The sequence below is a fragment of the Typopeltis vanoorti genome, chromosome 2 (genome assembly GCF_054136105.1).
Source record: "Typopeltis vanoorti isolate ZY-2024b chromosome 2, IOZ_Tvanoo_1.0, whole genome shotgun sequence".
NCBI classification, from domain to species: Eukaryota; Metazoa; Arthropoda; class Arachnida; order Uropygi; family Thelyphonidae; genus Typopeltis; species Typopeltis vanoorti.
In genome coordinates, this window is record NC_143550.1 from 82,962,023 (window position 1) to 82,984,510 (window position 22,488).

The 22,488-nt window shown below is 36.7% G+C and overlaps 1 protein-coding gene across 1 annotated transcript in view; it reads right to left on the reverse strand.

Moving 5' to 3' along the window:
- The window catches only part of LOC150109214 (testis-expressed protein 264-like), a 74,251-nt gene extending 52,009 nt beyond the window's left edge, over window positions 1-22,242 (reverse strand). The window contains exon 1 of the mRNA XM_090412157.1: window positions 21,975-22,242. Within this exon, the coding sequence (XP_090268283.1) occupies window positions 21,975-22,235 (261 nt within the window). The 5' untranslated portion in view covers window positions 22,236-22,242. The remainder of the gene's footprint in view (window positions 1-21,974) is intronic.
- Between the last annotated feature and the right edge of the window lie 246 nt (window positions 22,243-22,488).

Below are 22,488 nucleotides of genomic sequence, written 5' to 3' on the forward strand. Positions count from 1 at the left end.
ATACCACCATACTTCAGCATTTCTGGTTGAATATCATCTACTCCTGATTCCTTTCTACATTTCAAGCCGTTGATGGCTTTTTCTACTTCAAGTATGGATATGTATTCCTGACTGCATGCCTGGTCAGTGTTTTTTACCACTGTGCTGTCATCACTGCTTGTTACATTTAGCAGTTTTTCAATGTAATTACTCCATACTTCAAGTATATCTTTTTCTCCTGTTTTCATGTCACCTTTATCATCTCTAACTCCTTTTACAGCACTCTTTCCTCCATTCCTAAGCTTCTTCAACAACCTCCAGAATATTTTGCCACCTTCTTGATATTTATTTTCTATATTCTTGCCAAAGTCCTCCCATGACTTTTGTTTAGCTAGTTTTACACAGTGTTTAGCATTCTTGCATTTGTCTCTATATTCTCTAAGAGCACAAGCCGACTTATTTGACAGGAACTTTTGATATGCTTCCTTCTTTTCCTTCATTGCCTCTTTAACTTCCTGTGTCCACCAGGGAGTTCTGATTTTTTTATCCTTGCAGACAACCTCACCACATGCCTCTCTGGCAGAATCAATCAATGTTTTCTTCAGAGTTTGCCACTGAATCTCCAAGATTTGATTCCTGTTCTCAAACTCTTTCATTTTTTCTTCAATAATCTTTCTATATTTTAGTCTACAGTTCACATCTGAGAGCTGCTCAACTTTTATTCGCTTTAAAACTTTCTTACATGTTATTCTTTTCAATATGAAATTCAATTTAATCCTGCTCAAGACTAAATAGTGATCACTTCCAATTTCAAATCCTCTGTACACTCTGGTGTCCTGCACCAGGGAGAAAACATCACTATCAACAATAACACAGTCAATGAGACTATCCTTATTTCTAGCCTCTTCGCTCCATGTGAATTTGTGCACATTGTTATGTTGGAACATGTGTTAGTAATAACCAGTCCATCTCCTGAGGAGAAATCCAACAGATATTTGCCATTATTATTAGCTTCGCTCTTTTTTTCAAATTTTCCCAAAATATTTTTGTATGTCTCACAATCATTTCCTCCTCTGCTATTTAGAAGCCCCAACAAGGACCAACTTTTCCTTTTTCATTGTGTCAGTTGCTTTCTCTAAAGCTTCAAAAAATTCCTCCACTTCTACCTTAGTAGAACTTTCTATGGGACCATAGGCACAAATAAGTCTCATTGTCCAGTTCCCCATTCTCATATTTGCCCACATTATTCTACTTGAGACTGATTGCCATTCAAGAAGATTAGCCTCGTGTTTTGTGTTGAATACTATGGCTACTCCTTTTCCTTGATTGTCATTGCCTGAATATAACATTTTGTATTTATTGCTCAGAAAGATTTCACCAGTTTTGGTCTTTTTTGTTTCAGTCACCCCTATTATATCGATCTGGTACTTATCTAATTCCTCAGCTAGCTCCATTTCTTTGCCATTCAGGCTTCTTACATCGATAGTACCGATCTTTAACTCTGGTGATGTTGAGTTGGGGTTTGTTTCCAGATTTGTTTCAGTAGCTGACTTTTCGCTGTTCACCCTGGTTCCCTGGTGAAAACAACGGGGGCCTTGTTTAACCGGGCAATGCCCCAGCCGACATGAAATTTTGTCATGTTTTACCATCAATATATATATATATATATATATATATATATATATATATAGGAGAAACTGCCATGGTGACAGACATATATGGTACAACAGAACTAGATATCATTGGATAAGGAGTAAGACAAGGCTGTTCTCTGTCACTAATTTTGTTTAGCATGTATCCTGAAGCAATGCTAAAAAATGCACTGGATAATTTTCTGAAGAAGGAATAAAGATTTGAAGTAGACAGATATTTGCAACAAGATACGCAAATGACAAGGCATTATTATCAAATACTGAAACAGGACTATAACATCTGCTGAACAGATTACTGGAATCCTGTATCAATTTTGGAATGAAAATTAACATCAGAAAAATAAAGGTAATGAAAATAGCAAGGAAAGAGGCAAATGTGGATATCAGAATAAATGGGGAAAAATTGAATCAAGTAAAGACATTTAAATATCTAGGAAGTGTTATTAGCAGTGATAGAAGATGTAAAAGTGATATAAAAGCAAGAATAGCGATGGGAAGAGATGCCTTTAATAGAAAATAGAATTTATTCAGAAGTAAAATGGATAGAAACCTAAAGAAAAGACTAATAAAATGTTAGATGTGGAGTGTTGCCCTTTTTGCAGCTGAAACTTGAACATTGAAGAAAGAAGAAATTAAGATTTTGGAAAGCTTTGAGATGTGGATTTGGAGAAGAATGGAAAAAATCAAATGGACAGATAAAATAACTAATGAAGAGGTCTTAAAAAAAGTAGATGAAGAAAGAAGTCTGTTAAGGAGGATAAAAAGAAGAAAGGGAAACTGGATCGGACACATTCTGAGAGGGAATGGAATCATTAGAGATGCATCGAAGAAAAAATAGACGGAAAAAGATCCAGAGGAAGAGTAAGGAAAACAATGCTAGATTACATGCTGAATGGAGACAGGTACACAACCTTGAAAGACAAGGCTAAGAACAGAAGAAAGTGGAAGAAAAGATTTTGCTACTAAGAGAAGAACCTGTTCAATTGCAGAATACTCAAGAAGAAGAAATTTACTTGAATATAACTCGTACCCCTGATTTTACTATATGAAAAAAAAAAAAATCAAAAATTTCACATATACCTTGCACATGAAAAAACTTTAATAAATAGATAGTGAAAGTTATTCTTGCAGTTTCAGATATTTTGGAATTCAGTTGAAGAAAATCAGCATTTCAACTGGACAATCGTTTCCTTTCGGAGTCGCGTGATCATTTGTTAATACTGCACCAATCATATGCATAGAGATGGAAGCAACCAGTAGAGGAAATGTGAGAGGGAAGGCATTGACTTCTACTTGATCTTGAATTGCACTGGGTGGAGCAGTGAATGAAGTGAGGTTTAGGTTCTACATGAAGTGGATGGCAGCCAGCGGCTAAGACTTGATTCTGGCAGTTCAGATTAAGAGACCATCATTAGAACTGTTGTGCAACTGGATTTTAAGAGCTTAGGACCTGATTTTGCCAGAAATAATTGCCAAGAATTTTTTAAAAATCTGGCATCTCTAATGCCCTGGATGAGAGTAAAGATATCACTATTTGGTTTTAATTTAATTACAGAAGTATTATAACTAAATATTAAAATATATCACATGATAAAGGTAAGTGGCCAATCAAGTAAATAATGTTGATAATTAAAATTTAAATGCATTCATTTCATAAATAACTTTAGTAATTATAAAGAATATTGAGAATTTAATTATAAACATCGATTTAGCTTTTTCCTGAAAAGGTTTAGTTTATGAAAATCTCCACATACATCTCGCACTAACTTTAATTTTGGGGAAAAAAGTATGAGTTATATTTGAGTAAATACAGTATTTAGGAATACATAAGAAGGGCTTTTCTCAAGGGATATGCCACTTAAAACAGAATTGAAGAGGAAATATTAGCAAAGCAGGTGTATGATGCTAAGATGGCAGGAAAAAGACACACAGGAAGATCAAGGTCTAGGTACTGATGTGCAGTTAGAAGTGCCTTTGAAGACCAAAATAAATTAAGATCTGACCATACTGGAGGCCTGACAGGTAACAGAATAATTTGGAGAAAAATAATTGATAGGAAGTTAATAAAGTAAACTTTTCATGTTGCACTATCACAGCATTATGCATATGTTAAGGATGATATATATCACAAATTTGATGATAATTTTGGATAAGAATCATGTATGCATATATTTCAAATATTTTTAATAGTATTCTTCACGGATATTAATGTAAACAAAAAGTACTAAGAATCCTAAATATCTACTAAAAGTATCCATTTATTCATGCACAACAGAGTATCAGATATCCTATTAAAAGCCTACTCCAGCCTAGGTGTGTATGTAACAGTGGTCCTTCTCAAAACAGTAAGCATATATCAAGGCAGACATTGATTTATGTAAGTTACATTCCACAAATTTTGCGCAACATGAATTAAGTGGATTTAATCTACTCCAAGCCATGATGATGTAATGAAACCCTATTACTTATGTGTTTACAGTAGTATATCAACATGTTTTAAAAGTAATTTCTGTTAGTTTCATTCACAGGAAGCACACATAAATTAAACTTCAATATGTAATTATTAATGCATAATAATAAAATGCAATATAAACAGTATGAAAATACAGGGAAAAAAATTTGGCATTTCGATTATCCTTATGAAATTATCAAGATCTATGCGAACAACAGTTTTTCTTTTCTTCATAAATTTCTTGATAACAGGCTGCCTATTTCTCTTTAGTTTTAAGAACCACAATGAATTAAAATCCATTTTCTCCAATCATGTCATTCCTGCTGAAATCTCATAGAATGTGATTGTCATCTCTTTCATCATATTTCACGATGGCACTAGAACTACAGTGCTTTTTACTGAAGCTGACCTTAAGGTAGATACTTTTGCATGTTTCCCTTTATATGGGCAGCTTCCTTCACAGTTGTATTCACTGTTGAAGGTGTGAGATAGAACATGTGTTATGGCAATTATCCACCCTTTCATATGTCTTTATAATTTTCATCTCTAGATCAGTTGTGGCATGTTTACTCATGGGTTTTCAATATCTTTTTCAATTTTGTTCCTTTTTTCACTCATGACTGATCTAAACACCAAAAATTGTTACTGCATGAATACAGACATAGCACATATGTGTTCAATAGTAAACAAAGTGAGAAGACTGAGGAAGACAACTGTGTATTGTGGAAGACTGCTGTTAATTGGCATGTGAGTAATAGGTGCTTTATATAAAATTTTTAAAACTTGAAGTTTCTTCCATACTCCTTTCAGGATAACTTAAGTCTGAATTTTCATAGGTCAGGGTCTGTCTGTATGTATGTATATATATATGTAGAAAGTATTTTACCTTGGGTATAATAAATGTTAGAGATACCAAGCTATTTTAAACTGGGAAATGGAGTAAAACCAGGTTTAAAATAGCTTGGTATCTTTAATATATATATATATATATATATATATATATATATATATATATTTTGAAGACTTAACACTTAGTGTCAAGTCTTCAAAAGGAAGGTTCTTCCCCCTGGTGCCTACCCCCCCCCCAAGTTCCAGACTGGTATCATTGTTTGTCTTCAAGGAGAACCATGAGTGCTCGGTTCTCCTTGAATTCTGATGACTCAAATTTTGAAGACTGGAAAAGCCCCCCCCTTCCCCCTGGGTGCCTGCACCACCCAATTCCCCAAGTTCCGGACTGGTAGGCCAGTTCTCCTTGAATTCTGATGACTTGAAAGGGTCCCCCCCACCCCTGGCGCCTACGACGCCCCGGAGGTTATTGTTTTTCTCTTTTTCCAGGATGAACTTGATTCTAGGGTGTTGGTTGTTTAAGTGTGTTAGGAAGGAGAAGAGTGAATCCGGGCCATGTGGCCAAATAGCGAACATCATCAACGTAACGAAGCCATATGGCATTGTGACCATGTGACAGAGCGTTGAGTGCTTCAGGCTTCAAGATAACTGAAGAATGGGTTCACCACTTTCCCAACCCTTGGCCAACTTCTCTATGGAGACCTCTGAAGAGAAAGCCTTTAACTCAGCCCCACAAAAACCTACCATATGGCTTCGCTACGTTGATGATGTGTTCGTTATTTGGACACATGGCCCGGATTCACTCCTCTCTTTCCTAACACACTTAAACAACCAACACCCTAGAATCAAGTTCACCCTGGAAAAAAGAGAAAAACAATAACCTCCCCTTCCTAGACACACTAGTCACCCGCCAACCTCGTGGAACCTTGGTTTGCTCAGTTTATCGAAAACCCACCCATACATGCAGATACATTCACCAACAATCCCATCACCCCCCCCCCTCACAATATGGAGTTATTAAGACACTATTCAACAGGGCAAAACTAATCTGTTCAAATGATCAAGCCCTAACCACTGAACTAAATCTTATCCTTGACACTTTCTCAGTCAATGGCTACCCCCCCCCCACAAAAGAATCCAAAAAATACTTCAATCAGTTATCCAACCCACCTCCCCCCACCCTTCACAAAAAAAAAAAAAAGATTACTCTAAATCAATCACCATTCCCTACATCTGAGGCACCTCGGAAAAAATCAACAAAATCCTAAAAAAACATGACTTGACCACTTGTTACAGACCACATAGAAAACTGGCATCCTTTATCTGCTCCACTAAAGACCAACCACTTCCCCTAGACCTACCTGGTGTATACCAGGTCCCTTGCAGTGTAAATTGTTCTACTTTGGCCAAACAGGCAGGATAGCAAATATCAGAATCTCAGAACACAAGGATTACATCCAATTTCACCAGTACAGCCACTCTGGGCTTGCAGACCATGCGCTGGATACTGGCCACAGAATAAGGTGGAAGAAAGCCACACTAATACACCTCAGCAAGTTCAAATATGAAAGACTATTCATGGAATCAGCCCTTAGGAACATGCCAAACCTCAACAAATTTGGATGTATGAGACTGCCCCGAATTTGGGAAACATTTATCAGAAGATCAGAAGATTGGTAGTTCTTGGCCCAAAGGCCAAGAACTACCAATATAGCCCGCCAGGGGCACCATCAGGACTTTAGTAAAATGGTAGCTTCGTTACTTCGTTTCTCATTTGCTGTTATGTAGTACTTGTGTGCACTTGTCTTTGTATTAAGTTTCCAAGAAGATGGCAACGTGATGTTGCCGAAATATCGGAAAGTATATATTAAAGTTTATTTAATTTATATTTCTAGTGTACGCTGTCAATTCCTTAATTATTAGTTATCATGTTTAACCAGTGTATAAGCCTCTCTACAAGAATCAGATCATAATCTTGTGCAAGTTTCCAGTCTTACAGAATGCCCGTCCTCAGACCATACCCAACTTCGTGTCCTCTAGCACTGTAAATTGGGAAGACCTTCGGAATATCACACTACTCTTCCTATCCATGGCATGACTATTGCTTCAGTTGTTCTGATCCACACACCTGTACTGAGCGAGTCACATAATTCATCTACACTAGCATGAAGGTATTTATCCATGATTCCATCCAAAATTCCCACTACTTTCCTAGCCTTGATTTAAGCAGTTGGGGGAAAAAAAAAAAAATAATAAATCAGATGAAGAATTTATCTTCATCTGTTTCCCATGCAGATGGCACCACTGTTACAGCACCCAAAGAGAAAGCTGACCACCTGGCATCACCTTCAACTCCTGCACAGATGAAGATAAATCATCTTCCATGCCAGCAAGCAAACATCATATACCTCCTGTAGTCTTTCAGCAAAGACAAGAAGAATATCAGACAACCTGAACACTACAAATTTGTCAGGTCCCAATGACATCTCTCCTGCTGTACTCAAACGTGCACCAGAGTTAACACCTGTCCTCTATTGTCTCTTCAATCTTCTATATCATAGAAGCAAACATATATTCAACTCATTCCAAAAAAGGGAGATAAAAGCATACCATTCAACTTCCAACCAATTGTCATTACCTCAATCCCTCCCAAAACAAAGTTATCAATAGAGAACTTCTTTGTAACTAGAAGCTCGGCAGTTAATCAGCAACCACCAGTATGGATTCCATCAATCAAGATCTATGGCTGATCTCTTACCCTACATCACCCACAACTGGAAACGAGCCATGGAAAGGTTCAGAGAAATGTGCACAATCATCCTTGACATTTCCAGGAATTTTGATCATGTTTGGTATCAAGGTCTACCACCACAGTCTTTAACTGGATATCCAGCTTCTTTCTTTTTGGACATTCATTGCATATCATGGCAGACCTCTCTTCAAGCTTTGCCACTAATGCAGGAGTACAACAGGCTCTGTTTTGTCACCTATTATCTTTCTCTTACACAAATGACTTACAATCACTACTACATATCCCATTGATTGCTTTGCTGACAATAGCACTCGGCATTCACTGTTCTCCTTTGACAAACCATATAGTTCCCAGACATCCATTACATCAAGATGCCATGCCCAGACATCCATTATATCTGCATCCACTGCCTTAAACAATGATCTTCATTCCATCTTACAGCAGAGCAAAAATAAGTTGGGCACTTCAAGTGCTGCCATAACACAGTCCTGCTTTTTCTCTAGCAAAAGGGATCTCAGCTCACCTTCCTTATCGTCAGCAATAAATCACCAGACAGGATGAGCCATCTCAGCTTGGATTGACATTTACCTTCAGTCTCTCTTGGCACAAGCACACCACATCAATAGCTTCCTTAGCCTCTAAAAAACTTAGCATTCAAGAAGCTATTTTACACCCATCCAGCAATTAACTCTGTATAAATCCCAAACAGAGGCACCAGAAGAAGACATAGAAGAATTTTATGGCAAGTTACAAGAAGTGATAGATGCAACACAAAAGCGAGATTTATGGCTAGTTATCAGAGATTGGAATGCAAAAATGGGAGAAACCGAGGAACATCGATAGCTAGAAGGAATAACAGGTCGTTTTGGTTTAGGTATTCATAACACTGCAGGGAATGCTCAGGAAAGGAGGAAAATGAATTGAAACTTGGCATTTGAATGCAGAGTTTCAACAACAAGCCAGAAGAGACAAGGAAAAATACTTTAACCAGGAATGCCAACAAATAGAAGACCAAAACAAGAAGGGAAAAACAAGAGATCTTTTCAAAAAGATCAGGGAACTGACAGGGAAGTTTAGTGCCAAGGTGACAATATTGAAAAGTAAACACAAAGGATATTTTACAGAAGCTGCAGACATCAAAGAAAGATGGAAAGAGTATACAGAAATCCTTTACATAAAGAACTCCAAAATTACTGAGAAATTTGAAGAGCAGGATTATACACAGGAGGCAGTACCACTGGAATATGTTAAGAACAATGGGAGTACCAGAGCATTTCAATATCCTTCTGAGGAATCTTTATTATGAACAAGAAGCTACTGTCCAAACAGATCTGGAAGAAACTGAGTGTCTCACAATAGGTAAAGGGGTGTGACAAGGATGTATTTTATCTCTGTACTTGTTTAACTTGTACAGCGAATACATTTTAAGAATGGTAGGGCTGGAGGAGGAGTCTTCAGTTGGAATTAAAATTGGTGGAAAAAATATTAATAATTTGAGTTATGCAGATGATACTTGCTAGCAGAATGCAAAGATTTGGAGGAACTTATTATGAAAGTTAAAGAACAAAGTGCTAAATATGGCCTTAAACTTAACCTCAAAAAGACAAAAGTTATGGCAACATGTGAACTTAATGATTCTGAAGTTGATGGGGAGAAAATGGAAGCAGTTAACAATTTTAGGTTCCTAGGATCTCGAATTGATAAAGATGGTTATTGTACTGAAGAAGATTATTACTAGGAAAGAAAGCAATGACAAATTTAAGCAAGATCTTTAAAGATATTAGCCTTGCAACAAAAATCAGAATCATGAAAGCAATGGTATTACTGATGGTACTGTATGGATGTGAAAGTTGGACCCTGAGAAAGAGTGAAAGAAGGAAGATATATGCATTTGAATTATGGGTTTGGAGATGCTTACTAAGAATACCATGGACTGCAAAGCAAACCAATAAATCAGTGATAGACAGAATAAAGCCAGATTGCTCCCTCGAAGCTATGATCATTAAGCAAAAATTGTCATACTTTGGACATATTATGTGAGCAAATGACATTCTGGAGAAGAGGAAGATCAAGAATTAGATGGGTGGATGGAATTAAAGAAGCAACTGGAATGCACTTGAAAATTCTGAAAGATATGGCCAGTGACAGATCTGAACGGAGAGTGTATGTTCATAGAATCAGGAGTCGAAAACGACTTGATGGAACACAACACAAATCCCAAACCCCCTCCATTCTTGGAATACTGTTCACACATTTGCAGTGGTGTGCCTAAAGACTCCTTAATAATTCTTGATGCTGTTGAGTGGAAAACAATTTGGCTCATAGATGACTCTTCTCTCACATGTTCACTTCAACCTCTATCTCACAGACACAATGTTTTAGGTGTCTCTTATACAGGTACTGTCATGGTTGCTGCTCCAGTGAATTGGCAAACACCATTCCTCCACTTGCTGATAGGCCTGTTAAAGCAAGAGCAGTAGCTGCCCTACATTCCTTTTTAGTACAACGGCAAACATCGAAAACCTGCACTATCTCTGTCTTCTGGAACAACCTTCCTCATGACATAATAGGGATTTGAGGTTATATTGGTGGTTGGTGTAATGTAACACTCATGTAAAATTGGTGACTTTTATGTTTGTGTTTTTAGTTTAGAAAAAAAAAAACGAGTTTTATAACATATTAGAGTAGATTTTCATGTTTTTAGAGTATTTAGTGTCTTTATAACATATTTTTATTGTGATATTTTAATATTAAATACAGGTGTAAAAAGGCACCAAAAATGCAGAAGATTTTTGGTGCCTGAACAAGAAGATTTTTTCCACTAAAGATGATATTAAAGAGGATATTCTTGTGGAAAGGCTTAGACGTTGGTTATACGTTCTTATTAAATAGCTTAAGGAAATTACAACGTACAATAGAATATACATTAAAATAAATTTTAATACACTTCCAATATTTCGGCAATGTCACGTTGCCATTATCACAGGAACTTAAATACAAGACACGTGCATGCAAGCACAACACACAGTAAATGAGGAACGAAGCAGGAAGCAATTCTTTCTCCTAAAAGTCCTGATGGTGACCCTAGCAGGCAATGTTGGTATTCTTGGCCAAATGAGCTGAAGGTCTTCTGATGTAGGTTTCCCAAATTTGGGGGAGTCTCATGCAACCAAATTTGATTAGGTTTGGATTGTTTCTTAGGGTTGAGGCTGATTCCATGAATAGTCTTTTGTATTTGAATTTACTACGGTGTATTATCATGGCTTTCTTCCACCGTATTCTATGGCAGTATCCAGCGCATGGTCTGCAAGACCAGAGTGGCTGTATTGGTGAAACCAGATATAGTCCTTGTGTTCTGAAATTCTGATATTAGCTGTCCTGCCTGTTTAGCCATTAGAGCTGCAAGGGACTTGGTATACACCAGGTACATCTTTAGTGGAGCAGATAAGGGGGTATCCAGAGAGTTTATCGAAAAACAGTTTACCTAAAGACAATTCATCGAACAACAATTCATCGAAAAAGCAATTCACCAAATAAACAATTCATCGAAAGTCAGTTTATCAAACAACAATTAATCGAAAAAGCAATTCATCGAAAGACAATTCCCCGAAAAATCAATTCACCGATGAGCAGTTAATCGAAAAGAGAATTCATCGAAACACAATTGATCGAAAATACAGTTCACCAAAAAATGAATTATAAGGCATGTGTGTGTGTGGGGGGGGGGGGGGGCAAAGATGTGTGTGCAATTTTTTTTTTTGATTATTTTGAGAGGTATATATCTTTTTATTATCCTACTATTTATAACTACTATTTATCCTACTTCGTTCGGAAAGCGATTTTTTGGCAGGGCATACTGGTTGCAGTGAATGATATCCACTGAGGTGGATATAGTTGAGATGTTAAAAGAACATTTCATAAAGGGATTTCATCCTTGTGAAAATTTTTAGCTCATATTCTAACTGTTGATGAAACATTGCTTCGTCACTATGACCCAGAGAACAAACAACAGTCAATGGAGTGGAAACACAAAGGTTCTCCATGGCCAAAGAAGTTTCGAAACAAACAGTCAGCAGGGAAAGTTCTTGCCATTGTCTTTTAGGATAAGGATGGTGTAATCCTTACCTTACCTCAAGAAAGGTGAAACTGTTACAGCAGCTCTGAAGGAATTGAAGGAGGTACGGAAGGAAAATCGGTTCGAGAAACTAAGCAGAGGCGTGTTGCTGTTGCAGGACAATGCACCTGCTTATGAAATCCAACAGACAATATACGACTTGGGATTTCAATATCTACCTCAAACACCATATTCGCCATGACTGGCCCTAGAAATTTTGTCACCACGTGCATTTGCATATTTTTCTGCCCCTTCCCCTTAAAAAAAAAAAAAACTTTTAATGACGTCTTAAAAGCCATGATATCAATCTAGGCTTCAACATCTCTGATCATAAATTCTAAATAGCAGTATTAGCTAATAAAAATTCATACGTTAATGAAAAAGGATCATAAACTATATTTTTTACAGAGAGAGAGAGATTTCCTCTTAATGCGCAGTATAATAAAATGATTCGTAACGTGTTACTGTACCTCGGAATCTTTTAATTTTTAATGGAAGGGGGGGGCCCGAAAATTTTGCACTCAGGCGGCGCAAACCCAAGGAACGACCCTGAAGATCAGTCACTAAGAGTTGTGTAGATTCTAGTGAATCGTGGAAAAGAAAAAAAATTTCTTTTCCACGCATTAAAAAATATACAGCCTATATATTTACAAATGAATTGCAAGAATAAATTGCCAGAAGTTTTCAGAACAAGAAGCTGAATGCACGGTTCAGTTTTATTCGTAATGGATCACTTTTATCATGACATTTCCGTAAAGAAGTTCCGAAATGATATTAGCAACTCCGCTCTGGCTGGATGAAATTTAATGACATTTTTAATTTCAATCGACTAGACTTATTGTGACAAAATTTGGTAGAACGAATTTCTTAGTCTATTCCTCCCCTTATTAACTGCAATTACATGTTTTCGAGGTTATTCGGGATATAAGTGCATGTGGTACTACTGTCTTCCCTACAGATAACTGTGCAATGAAGCAGGATGTACACTTACATTAAATGCTCTAAAATGCAAGAAAATAATTATTATGTTTCAATGACCGCTTCCATATGTTGTCTGTATCATGAGTAATGTTCCACATTGTTACTGAACATTTTCTAAACAATAGTTTGCAAAAAAAATGACTTTTCGATGAATTATGAAAGAATTCATCGAAAAATTTTTGGTGAATTGTTTTTTTCGACGAATTGTCGTTCGATGAATTGTCATTCGAGGAATTGGTCATTCGATGAATTGCCTTTTCGACGAATTGCCATTCGTTAAATTGTCATTCGGTGAATTGTTTATTCAGCGGATTGCTTTTTCGATGAATTTGCCTGTAACCGATAAGGGATGCTAATTTTTTTATAAGGTCTGTAACAAGAAGTTACAAGAACAAGAAACTGTAACAAGTTAAGTCATGTATTTTTAGGATTTTTGTAATTTTTTCCGAGGTGCCTCAGATATAGGGAATGGTGATGGATTTAGAGTAATCCTTGTTACGAAGGGGGGGGGGGGTTGTGGTTTATTGGTTTCAATATTTTTTGGATTTTTTTGGGGGGTAGCCATTGGCTAAGAAAGTGTTGAGAATGTGGTTTAGTTCTGTGGTTAGGGCATTGTCATTTGAACAGATAAGTTTAGCCCTGTTGTGTAGTGTCTTAATGACTCCATACTGTTGTGAGGGGGGGGGATTGTTGGTGAATGTATCTGCCTGTATGGGGGGGGGGATTCTATAAACTGAGAAAACCAAGGTTCAATCAGGCTGGCGGACGACTAATGTGTCTAAGAAAGGAAGGCAGTTGTTTTTTTTTCTTCTTCCAGGATGAACTTGATTCTGGGGTGTTGGTTGTTTAAGTGTGTTAGGAAGGAGAGGAGTGCATCAGAGCCATGTGGCCAAATAGCAAACATATCATCAACATAGCAAAGCCATATGGTTGGTTTTTGTGGGGCAGAGTTTAAGGCTTTCTCTTCAGTCTCCATATAAAAGTTGGCCAAGGGTGGAGAACCCATGGCTGTCCCCTCTATTTGTTTGTAGAATTTTCCTTGCCAAACAAAATAGCCTGAGTTCATTGTGAACTGAAATAGGGCTGTGATATCAGGAGGAAATTTAGCTTGGATTAGCTCTAATGATTCTTTGAGTGGGACATTTGTGAATAGGGAGGAGACATCAAAACTGACCATTACATTAGCGTGTTTGAGTGTAAGGTTTTCTATGCTGGCTTTGAAGTGGGCTGTGTTTTTTATGTGTGAAGGTATGTTGCCAGTATAGTGTGTGAGGGCTTTGGCCAAATGTTTAGCTAGTCTGTATGTGGGGGAATCAATGCCATCCACTATGGGATGTAATGGCACATTTTCTTTATGTATTTTTGGGAGTCCATATATATACGGGGGGGGGGGGGGGGTATGGAGTTAAACAGTTTTAATTTCTTAGTGACCTCTGCAGGCCAAGAAGCGACCTTCTTAAGGAGCCTGAGGAGTTTTCTAGTTTGTGAGTTGATGGGATTGTACTCGATAGGGAGGTAAGTAGCCTGATCTAACAATAGAGCATTCAGCTTACCTGTGTAATCCTTTTGGTTAAGCAATACTGTGGCGTTCCCTTTATCTGCTTTGGTGATTATTATTATCTTGTTTTTCTTTAATTCTTTCAGAGATTTAATTTCATTATTGGGCATGTTGGTTTTTGGTGGTTTTGCTTTGGTCCAAACACAAGCCACATCCAGTCTAATATCAGTGGAGATGTGGTTTGGAAGGTGTTGTATCCTGTATTTAATTTGTATCATTATGTCTTCAGCAGGTATTTTTCTGGGCATAATAGCAAAGGTGTCACATGAGAGAGCGTCGGGTGCTTCAGGTTATAAAATAATCAACGAAAGGTTGACTACCGTGTCGGTAGGAAGTTGAGGTTTGGAGTTTGAGTTCTTTTTTAAATTCTCAAATTTTTTGATGTGTCGTTCCCATACTTTTTTAAATTCTTTGTCCACAGCAGTGCACGAGATGTTGTATAAAACAGACCAAATCTTGTGGTTTAAGGTGCTGGAAAGCTAAGTTAGTGTCAATAAGGGAACGGCGAGTAGCAGTGATTTGTTCCCTGAGTAAAGCTTGGCTGGCATGGTTATAAATACAGAGAGCCTTTTGGGAAACGAAATGGTGCTTGAATTTGACACAGTTTAGGATTACCTGGTTATCCCAGCAGCATTTTAGGAAAGTGAGATGATTCAGTTGTCTTGATAGTTTCAACTTCATTTTACCGTAACGGCAGATCTTACATGCAATGGAATCTCCGTGGATTATTGTAATTCTCATGAAAAGGCTTAAATGTTGGTTATACTAAACAGCTTAAGGAAATTACAACATACAATAGAATATACATTAAAATAAATTTTAATACACTTCCAATATTTCGGCAACATCACATTGCCATTATCACAGGAACTTAAATACAAGACACGTGCACGCAAGCACAACACACAGTAAATGGGTAAAAGTGTGAGAGAAGACATGAAAGGGTTGATGGAAGGAATAGTGAAAACAGCATGTTACCATGACATGATAAAAATTAATTACGAAGAAGGGCTATGATGGCAAATGATTCGATGCGTAGGCTGTGTAGAAGGAATGGATGTGAATTTTTGGATGTGGGGAGTGAGTTTTAGGGATGATTGGATTTGTATAAGAAGGAAAGCCTACACTTGAATGCATTTGGCATCAGGAGTCTTGAAAAATTATTAATTGAAAAAGGACCTAACAAAGAGAGAGTCAGAGAAAAAATTCTGATGGAAGGAATTCCGAGAACCTGTGTGCAAGAGCAACAATGTTAGGTAACTGTTAATGATGGAAATGATTATGAAGAGAGAATGATTCTATGTTTGTCCTGTTCAGACCTATCAAGCATGCATAACAATGTCTGCATAAGTAAGGAATTAGATAAGAACAGATCTGCAAGTTGTCGAAGTGTGTCATGCATGTAATTTATTATGTCTGTACACAAATACTAGGAGTATCAGAAACAAAGGAATAAAGTTTATTGCCTTGGTTAATATATTGGGACCTCATAAAAAGAAAGAATGAATTTGAAAGAATAACTCTACTGAATGTAGATGGTATGTGGGTGACTGATGTAGAAGTGATTATTCAACTAATGAAGTTTCTCAAAAATCAGATATTTGCATAAGCCTTCTTAAATTTTCATTATTACCAAGTACCCCCTTATCAAAATAATAAATAAATAAAGTATATTTCATTATAAATGACTATTTTGTTTGATTTTATATGTTCATAAGTAAACAAAAAATATGATTTATTTTTAATAGAACAAAATTTGGAATAGGTTCCTCTTCGTTTCCCATCCATGAAAATCCACATTTCATGTAATTCATATCATATTTACAAAGATTTTTCATCTTCTTCCTACTTGGTTCTCTAGAGATGTCAGACGACACACCCTTATCAATTTCATTTGATCCAGATACAATATCAATGTTTTCTTGTTGCTTACAGTACTTATATTTGCTATATTGCTCTCTTTTATGCATTTATAAATCCATTCTTTAACCAATGTACTTATTTCACAAAATGAAAGCTAAAAAATCATGGTGCGAGATATGTGCGGGGATTTTCGGAAACTACTAAAGTTTTCAGAAAAAAACTGAAAATGGTGCGACTTACCAAGAAGCTCCTATTCGCTATCGATACTTTTGGCACCGAGATCAGTTTCCTTGTGTGCATTGTCAAAGTCATATACCCAAATAGCTTCATCTTCTTTCCCATTATTTCAAGCAAAAATTACCAGTAATTTACAAGATTTGAGATACGTAATGAACAATCTTTCACAAATGACTAATGAGAAGTAAAAGCAGAGTGCGAAACAGACAGCAATGGTAGGCCAGTAGAGATAGAGCACCTATGAAGAAGTGCATATGATTGGTGCAGTATTAACAAAAGATCGCGCAAACCAAAGACAAAGGCAAGCCAACAGTTGAAATGCTAATTCTCTTCAACCGAATTCCATAATATCTGAAATACATTCACTATATATTTTTTAGTTTTAACACGTTCACGACCAAGTGGCGTCAAGCAAAACCATGTTTCACTGGCAACATATGGTTTTGCTTGAGTCTATACAGCAGTTTCTGTTGGAGGGGAGATGTTTCATGAGTTAGTGCCATTTTTATCCCAGTTGTCTCTAATTGCACCATTTGTTGAGAAAGATATTACACAGACTGCAAATGTCTCTGTACCTTATTCAGTGATACAACAAAACTACTTATTTTTCTTGCGTCTTCAGTATAGTAATGCTGTTGGGGGGGAGGGCGTGTTGTTTACTACAGGGAGCGAGTTACTATCGCCACGACGTTCACGTCCTGGCGATAGTAACTCGCAATTTGAGTAGGAGAATTCATACATAATAATAATTTATTGAGAAATATATATGTCTAAAATAGTTCTTTTATTCTTAATAATCATTCCATGCATTAATGATGCATAGCCGAAAATTGCCACGTACTCCCGAAGGTACGCGTACCACACTTTGAGAAACACTGAACTAATGGGTATCCATTTTGTTAAAAGCTATCAATCTGGTATATGCAACACTGAACTCACTCCTACCTCTTCACATATGAGGATACTCATGTGGTATAAGGAAGAAGTAGTAGAGCTAGAGAAGTAGTTACACAAACTAAATAAGAATTCTGCAATAGGAATTGATGAGATATCAGCATGGATGCAAAAAGAGTGTTCAATTGAAGTGGCTATTGGCTTGATTAGGCTATATAATTGGAGTCTCAGAACAGGGAGGATTACAAGGAGTGGAAAGAATTTATGGTAATCCCATTGCACAAGGGTGGTGCAAAGTCTGAGGTATCCAACTATCGACAAATCTCAGTAGCAGTGGTGAAGATTTTGGAAAAGATGGTTATGGCTCACATTCAGAAATGGGTTGACAGAGAATCTTTGCAACGAACAGCATGGATTTACTAAGGGAAGGTCATGTTTTAGCAATTTTCTCACATTCTATAATAATGTTACCACTGAGTTAGATAAGAGGAATGGATACACCATGAAACTTTTGGATTTTGCTAAGGCTTTTGACAAAATACACCATGGAAGAGTAACATAAACTGGAGCATATGGGATTGAATTATGGACTATCGGCATGGATAAGATGATGGCTGACTGACAGATATCAAAAAATCATATATGGGGTGTGAATCTGCAATATTCAGAGACTAGTGGTGTGCCTCAAAAATCAGTCTTTGGTTCATTGCGATTCACTCTGAACATAAATGACATTCAAAAGGATGTGACACGCAACATAACTATTTGTTAATGATGCAAAGATAGGTATCAGGTAACGGTGATAATCTCTACAAGTGCTGATATGCAGCTCATGTTAAATTGATTAAAGAGAAATTGAGAATTTGTAGGCTGCAGACACTAGCAAACAGGAGAAAGAGGGGATATGATTGAGAATTACAAACTTATGAAAGGGTTATACAGAATTTCAGTAGATGAAATTTTTAATTTTATGGAGTGTGGGGAAAGGATACGAGGGCATCTACGGAAGTTGAGAATGAATGTTGTCAAGGAGGAGGTTAGAGCTAGATTTGTTTTTCATAGAGTAGTGTATGACTGGAATGGATTGCTGTTGGATGTTGTGTGTGCAAGTAGCGTGAATGATTTCAAGAACAGGTATACGACAGCTGGTGCGAATAGTATTGCCTCCTTTGATAAGTTCCTGACCCTCTGGAGTTTCTCTTAATAATAATGTTTCTCAATAGCTTCAATCTCTAGCTCTTTAAATGAATGTTAACAGATTTCTTGTCCACGCGGTTAGCCTAGTGGCTATGCGCTCTGCAACCATGTGCCTGGTGAAGGAGTGTCCTGGGTTCAATTCCCGTCGCCAACGTGAGGAGCTTAAGGATCTTCCTCAGCTATAGCCAAGTTAGCCGGTCTTGGGTGTGGATAACAGGGTTCCCCCCCCCCCCCCAGTTTATCTGGGTTTTTCATCCTGCAAACAGGCAAACCGGCCCCGTGAACACACGGATCTACAGCCATAAATACTTAACTCCCCCCCCCGCCCGAGATGGCTCAACTTGCCCCAATAGGGATGGGGGGAGAAAAGGGAGGAAACTCCATACAAATAAATAAATAAACAGATTTCTTCCTCCTTCCTTATCTACACCTTACACACAGCACACTGTATATATACACACACTAGGGGGGGGGGGTCCTAACAAGTAGAATTTTTGGAAATGGGTTTGTTGTACTGCTTCTTGTTTATAGTCATGGTACATTAATTTTAATTAGTTTGTTTTTTAAGAGGTGATGTAATATTCAGCTTTTTTGGTGTTTAGCAATTGGAGTTAACTAATTTCAAACAAATTACTAATTATAAATTAAAGATAAAATAGCAATGTTAATGATATATATATAGGTCATGTGATTTTGTTCATTTGTAAGTTATTAGAGAGCAGTAGCTTTTGAAATGTTGTACGTATTTTCATTGGAGAGTATACAGCACAAATGTATGTAGTTACTTGGGCACAACTTATAAGCAATGATGAGATGGAATCTTCATATTCCATCAGATTGAATCTTCATATGGAATGAGAGAGAAATGAACTAAAATACTAAACTGGCAGTATATAAGACGGTATTTAACTTACGGATATAAAACTCTTTTGGAGATAATCTAGTTCACTGAAATTAACTGAACATGAGCGATAAATGATATCAATGATGGAATCATTAAAATGAAGATGTTACAAAGGAACTTGATGTTGACATGTAAGAACGTGGCAATAAATATCTAAGGTAGTATGGTTATTCAAATTACCATACTATCTAGTAACAGAAAGTGAGAGGAAAGATTAGCAAAATAACAAGAAAAAGACTCAGAGGTAGATCCTTATCAAAATAGACAATTTAGATGCAATTTGTAGTGCCTTAGAAGACAAAAATATAATTTTATAGGAAGCTAGTAATGATTTAAACTTAATTATATATCACTATTGTAACATTCTGTATACTATTTGCAAGTACATGTTAGGAGCCAATATGTATATTTTATACCAGGACTCAAAAAATTATGCAAAACTCTGTTCACAATGCAAAAAATGTACTGATCCAAGACACGTTTTTTAAATATGTTCCAGGAATTCAATTATATTTCAGACTACTCAAAAGGAGTGAATATGCAAGAGTATTTGAGCTATTATACTATGTATGTATATTTTTTATGTGCATCCCACCCACAACAATGTAAACTATCACTGATACAATGATGGTGCAGATGAGATAAGAACAGATAAGTAAGATAAGAGACTGAGGGCATGCTAATTGAAATTTTATAAAATCATTGTACTTTTAAACCACACAGTTCTTGGAACCAAATTCTTTAGTGTACCAACTTCTCCATGGATAACAATACTTAGCATGATAATGGGATGAATATGACACTGGTTATGTGGATAAGAGGATGGCTGCTGAACAGATATCAAAATGTGGTATACGGAGGAGCAGAATCCAGGTGAAAGCTGGTGACTAGCGGTGTACTGTTTAATTTGTACGTAAATGATATAGGAAATAACCTGAAAGGAATTATTCAGATGTAATTGATTCCCTATTACTCTATATTGGGTATAGTAATAGTGAATCAAGGCAATGTGGGGAGCTTAGAGGATAAATAGGCTGTCAGTATGGGCAAAAGATAATGGTATCACTTTAATGTGGTAAAGTGTAAAGTTATGCATTTTGGGACAAACAGATTACAAGCTGTGGACTGCATTGATAGAACTGTACTCCAGGAAACAGATGAAGCTAGGAATTTAGGAGTGGTAGTACACTGAGAGTTGAATTTTATAGGTCATACTACTACTAAGGTTGCGCATAAGATTACTTGGCTAGTGAAGAACATGATAAGAAGTAGAGATAGAGAAGGTTTTATTCCTCTTTTTTGTAAGGGCTTGATATGTCCACATCTGGATTAGTGTGCTCAGGTCTGATCTCCTGGGTTTCTTGGGGGGGGGGGGGGATAAAGAAGTGGAGAGGATTCAGAGGCAAGCAACCAAGATAGTGAGTGGTTTGTGGAATTTCCTATGAGGAGAGATTGAAAGTGTTTGGATAGCAGAAGTTGGTTGATAGGTGAAAAACAGAGGATACAATAGAAACATTTGTTACTTAAAGGATTTTATAGGATTGACCCAAGGGAACTGTTTGAGCAATTAGCTAGAGGAGACAGAACAAGAAGGCTTCCCTGGAAGTTGAGTAAACATGTAAGGACTAGATTTTTCACTTGGAGAGTTGTGAATGAATGGATTCTCTTAATGGATTCAAGGAGAGATGTGATAGATTGTGTGGATAAATTAGGTCTCCCATGACGGGTCTTTGGACTCCATGGAGGTGCCTGTACAGTAATAATAATAATCATAATAAAAACAGCAAGTATGGTGATTAGCCTTTATAAAAACCTTGCTAAGATTAAATGATATCAGAAATATAGTAAAATCACACCATCTGGACTTCATCACTTCAAAATAAAAGTCTTCATGGTACCAAACAATGTTTCAGTGCAGATCATAGAAGTTGAACATGAAATTGGTGAAATGAGGAGTGGGAGAGCACACTTTTTTCATGGTAAGAGCAATTATTTTAGATTTTAAGTGTAAATATCATGTAAACAGGCTGTTGTTATTGTGTTCAGTGAACCTCTCAGGATGATCTTGGTCTGTGGAGATGACAGTATCATAATAATAATCCCAGCTGTAATACATGTTTGTCCATTACTTCTTTTGATGCGTTAGATAAATTTATGCAAACAGCTTTTTTTGTCCATTGTTATTTCTCTTATCAAATTAAATCACACACCCTAGGCAGGCCCAATCAAAAATTGAACAGTAACAAATTCCATATTTTGAATTTAATCTTCTGTATTCGTATTATTCTTTCCTGGGATATCTTTATCCAGATTTATTTTTTCGAAGTGAATATCCCTATCAGAATCGTAGCAGAGTGCCAATTTACACATAATTTAGTTAACTTTCTAAAGCGGAAAACTAAACGTGCACGTGAATGCATTCTTATTTAAAGCCAACTCATTTCACTGCACGGATGGATTATTGTGTCTTATACAAAATTCTCTGGATACAGTGATCAGTGTCTAAATTACTTGAAAAATTAAAATGAGGAAAACGATAACAAACCTCTTCAGGGTCATCATAATACACTCCAATGCAACGTAAATGAGGGGCAAGATTGCTTGTTTCAGTAAAGAGCTCACAACAATTTTTATACGAACCACGACTAAACTTGTATATAATTTGAAGGACTTGCACTGGAGGCTTGCCTGCTTTAATATCAATAGTAGTAAGCAATCCTGAATAAACTAAATATCCAAAAACAGTCAGAAAAAGTAGTAATAATAACAAAACAATGGATATCACTAATGACAGATCAGTCTCCATATTTATCTCTGTCTACTAGCACAAATACGCAGTGTCACAAATGTTTAACTCGTAAGATGGCGCAACATACCTACATGAATATAATATAGTGATTATAGTGACGATCATTACTTAGAACGTGTTTTTTTTTTTTTTTTTTTGAAATATAACAAACTGTATAATCTTTGGGGTTATTGTTGTTGTTCTATGTCATGGAGTCGTTCTAGCCTCTTGACGATTTGTGAACAAAGTCTCTTCATCTCACTCGGCCTCT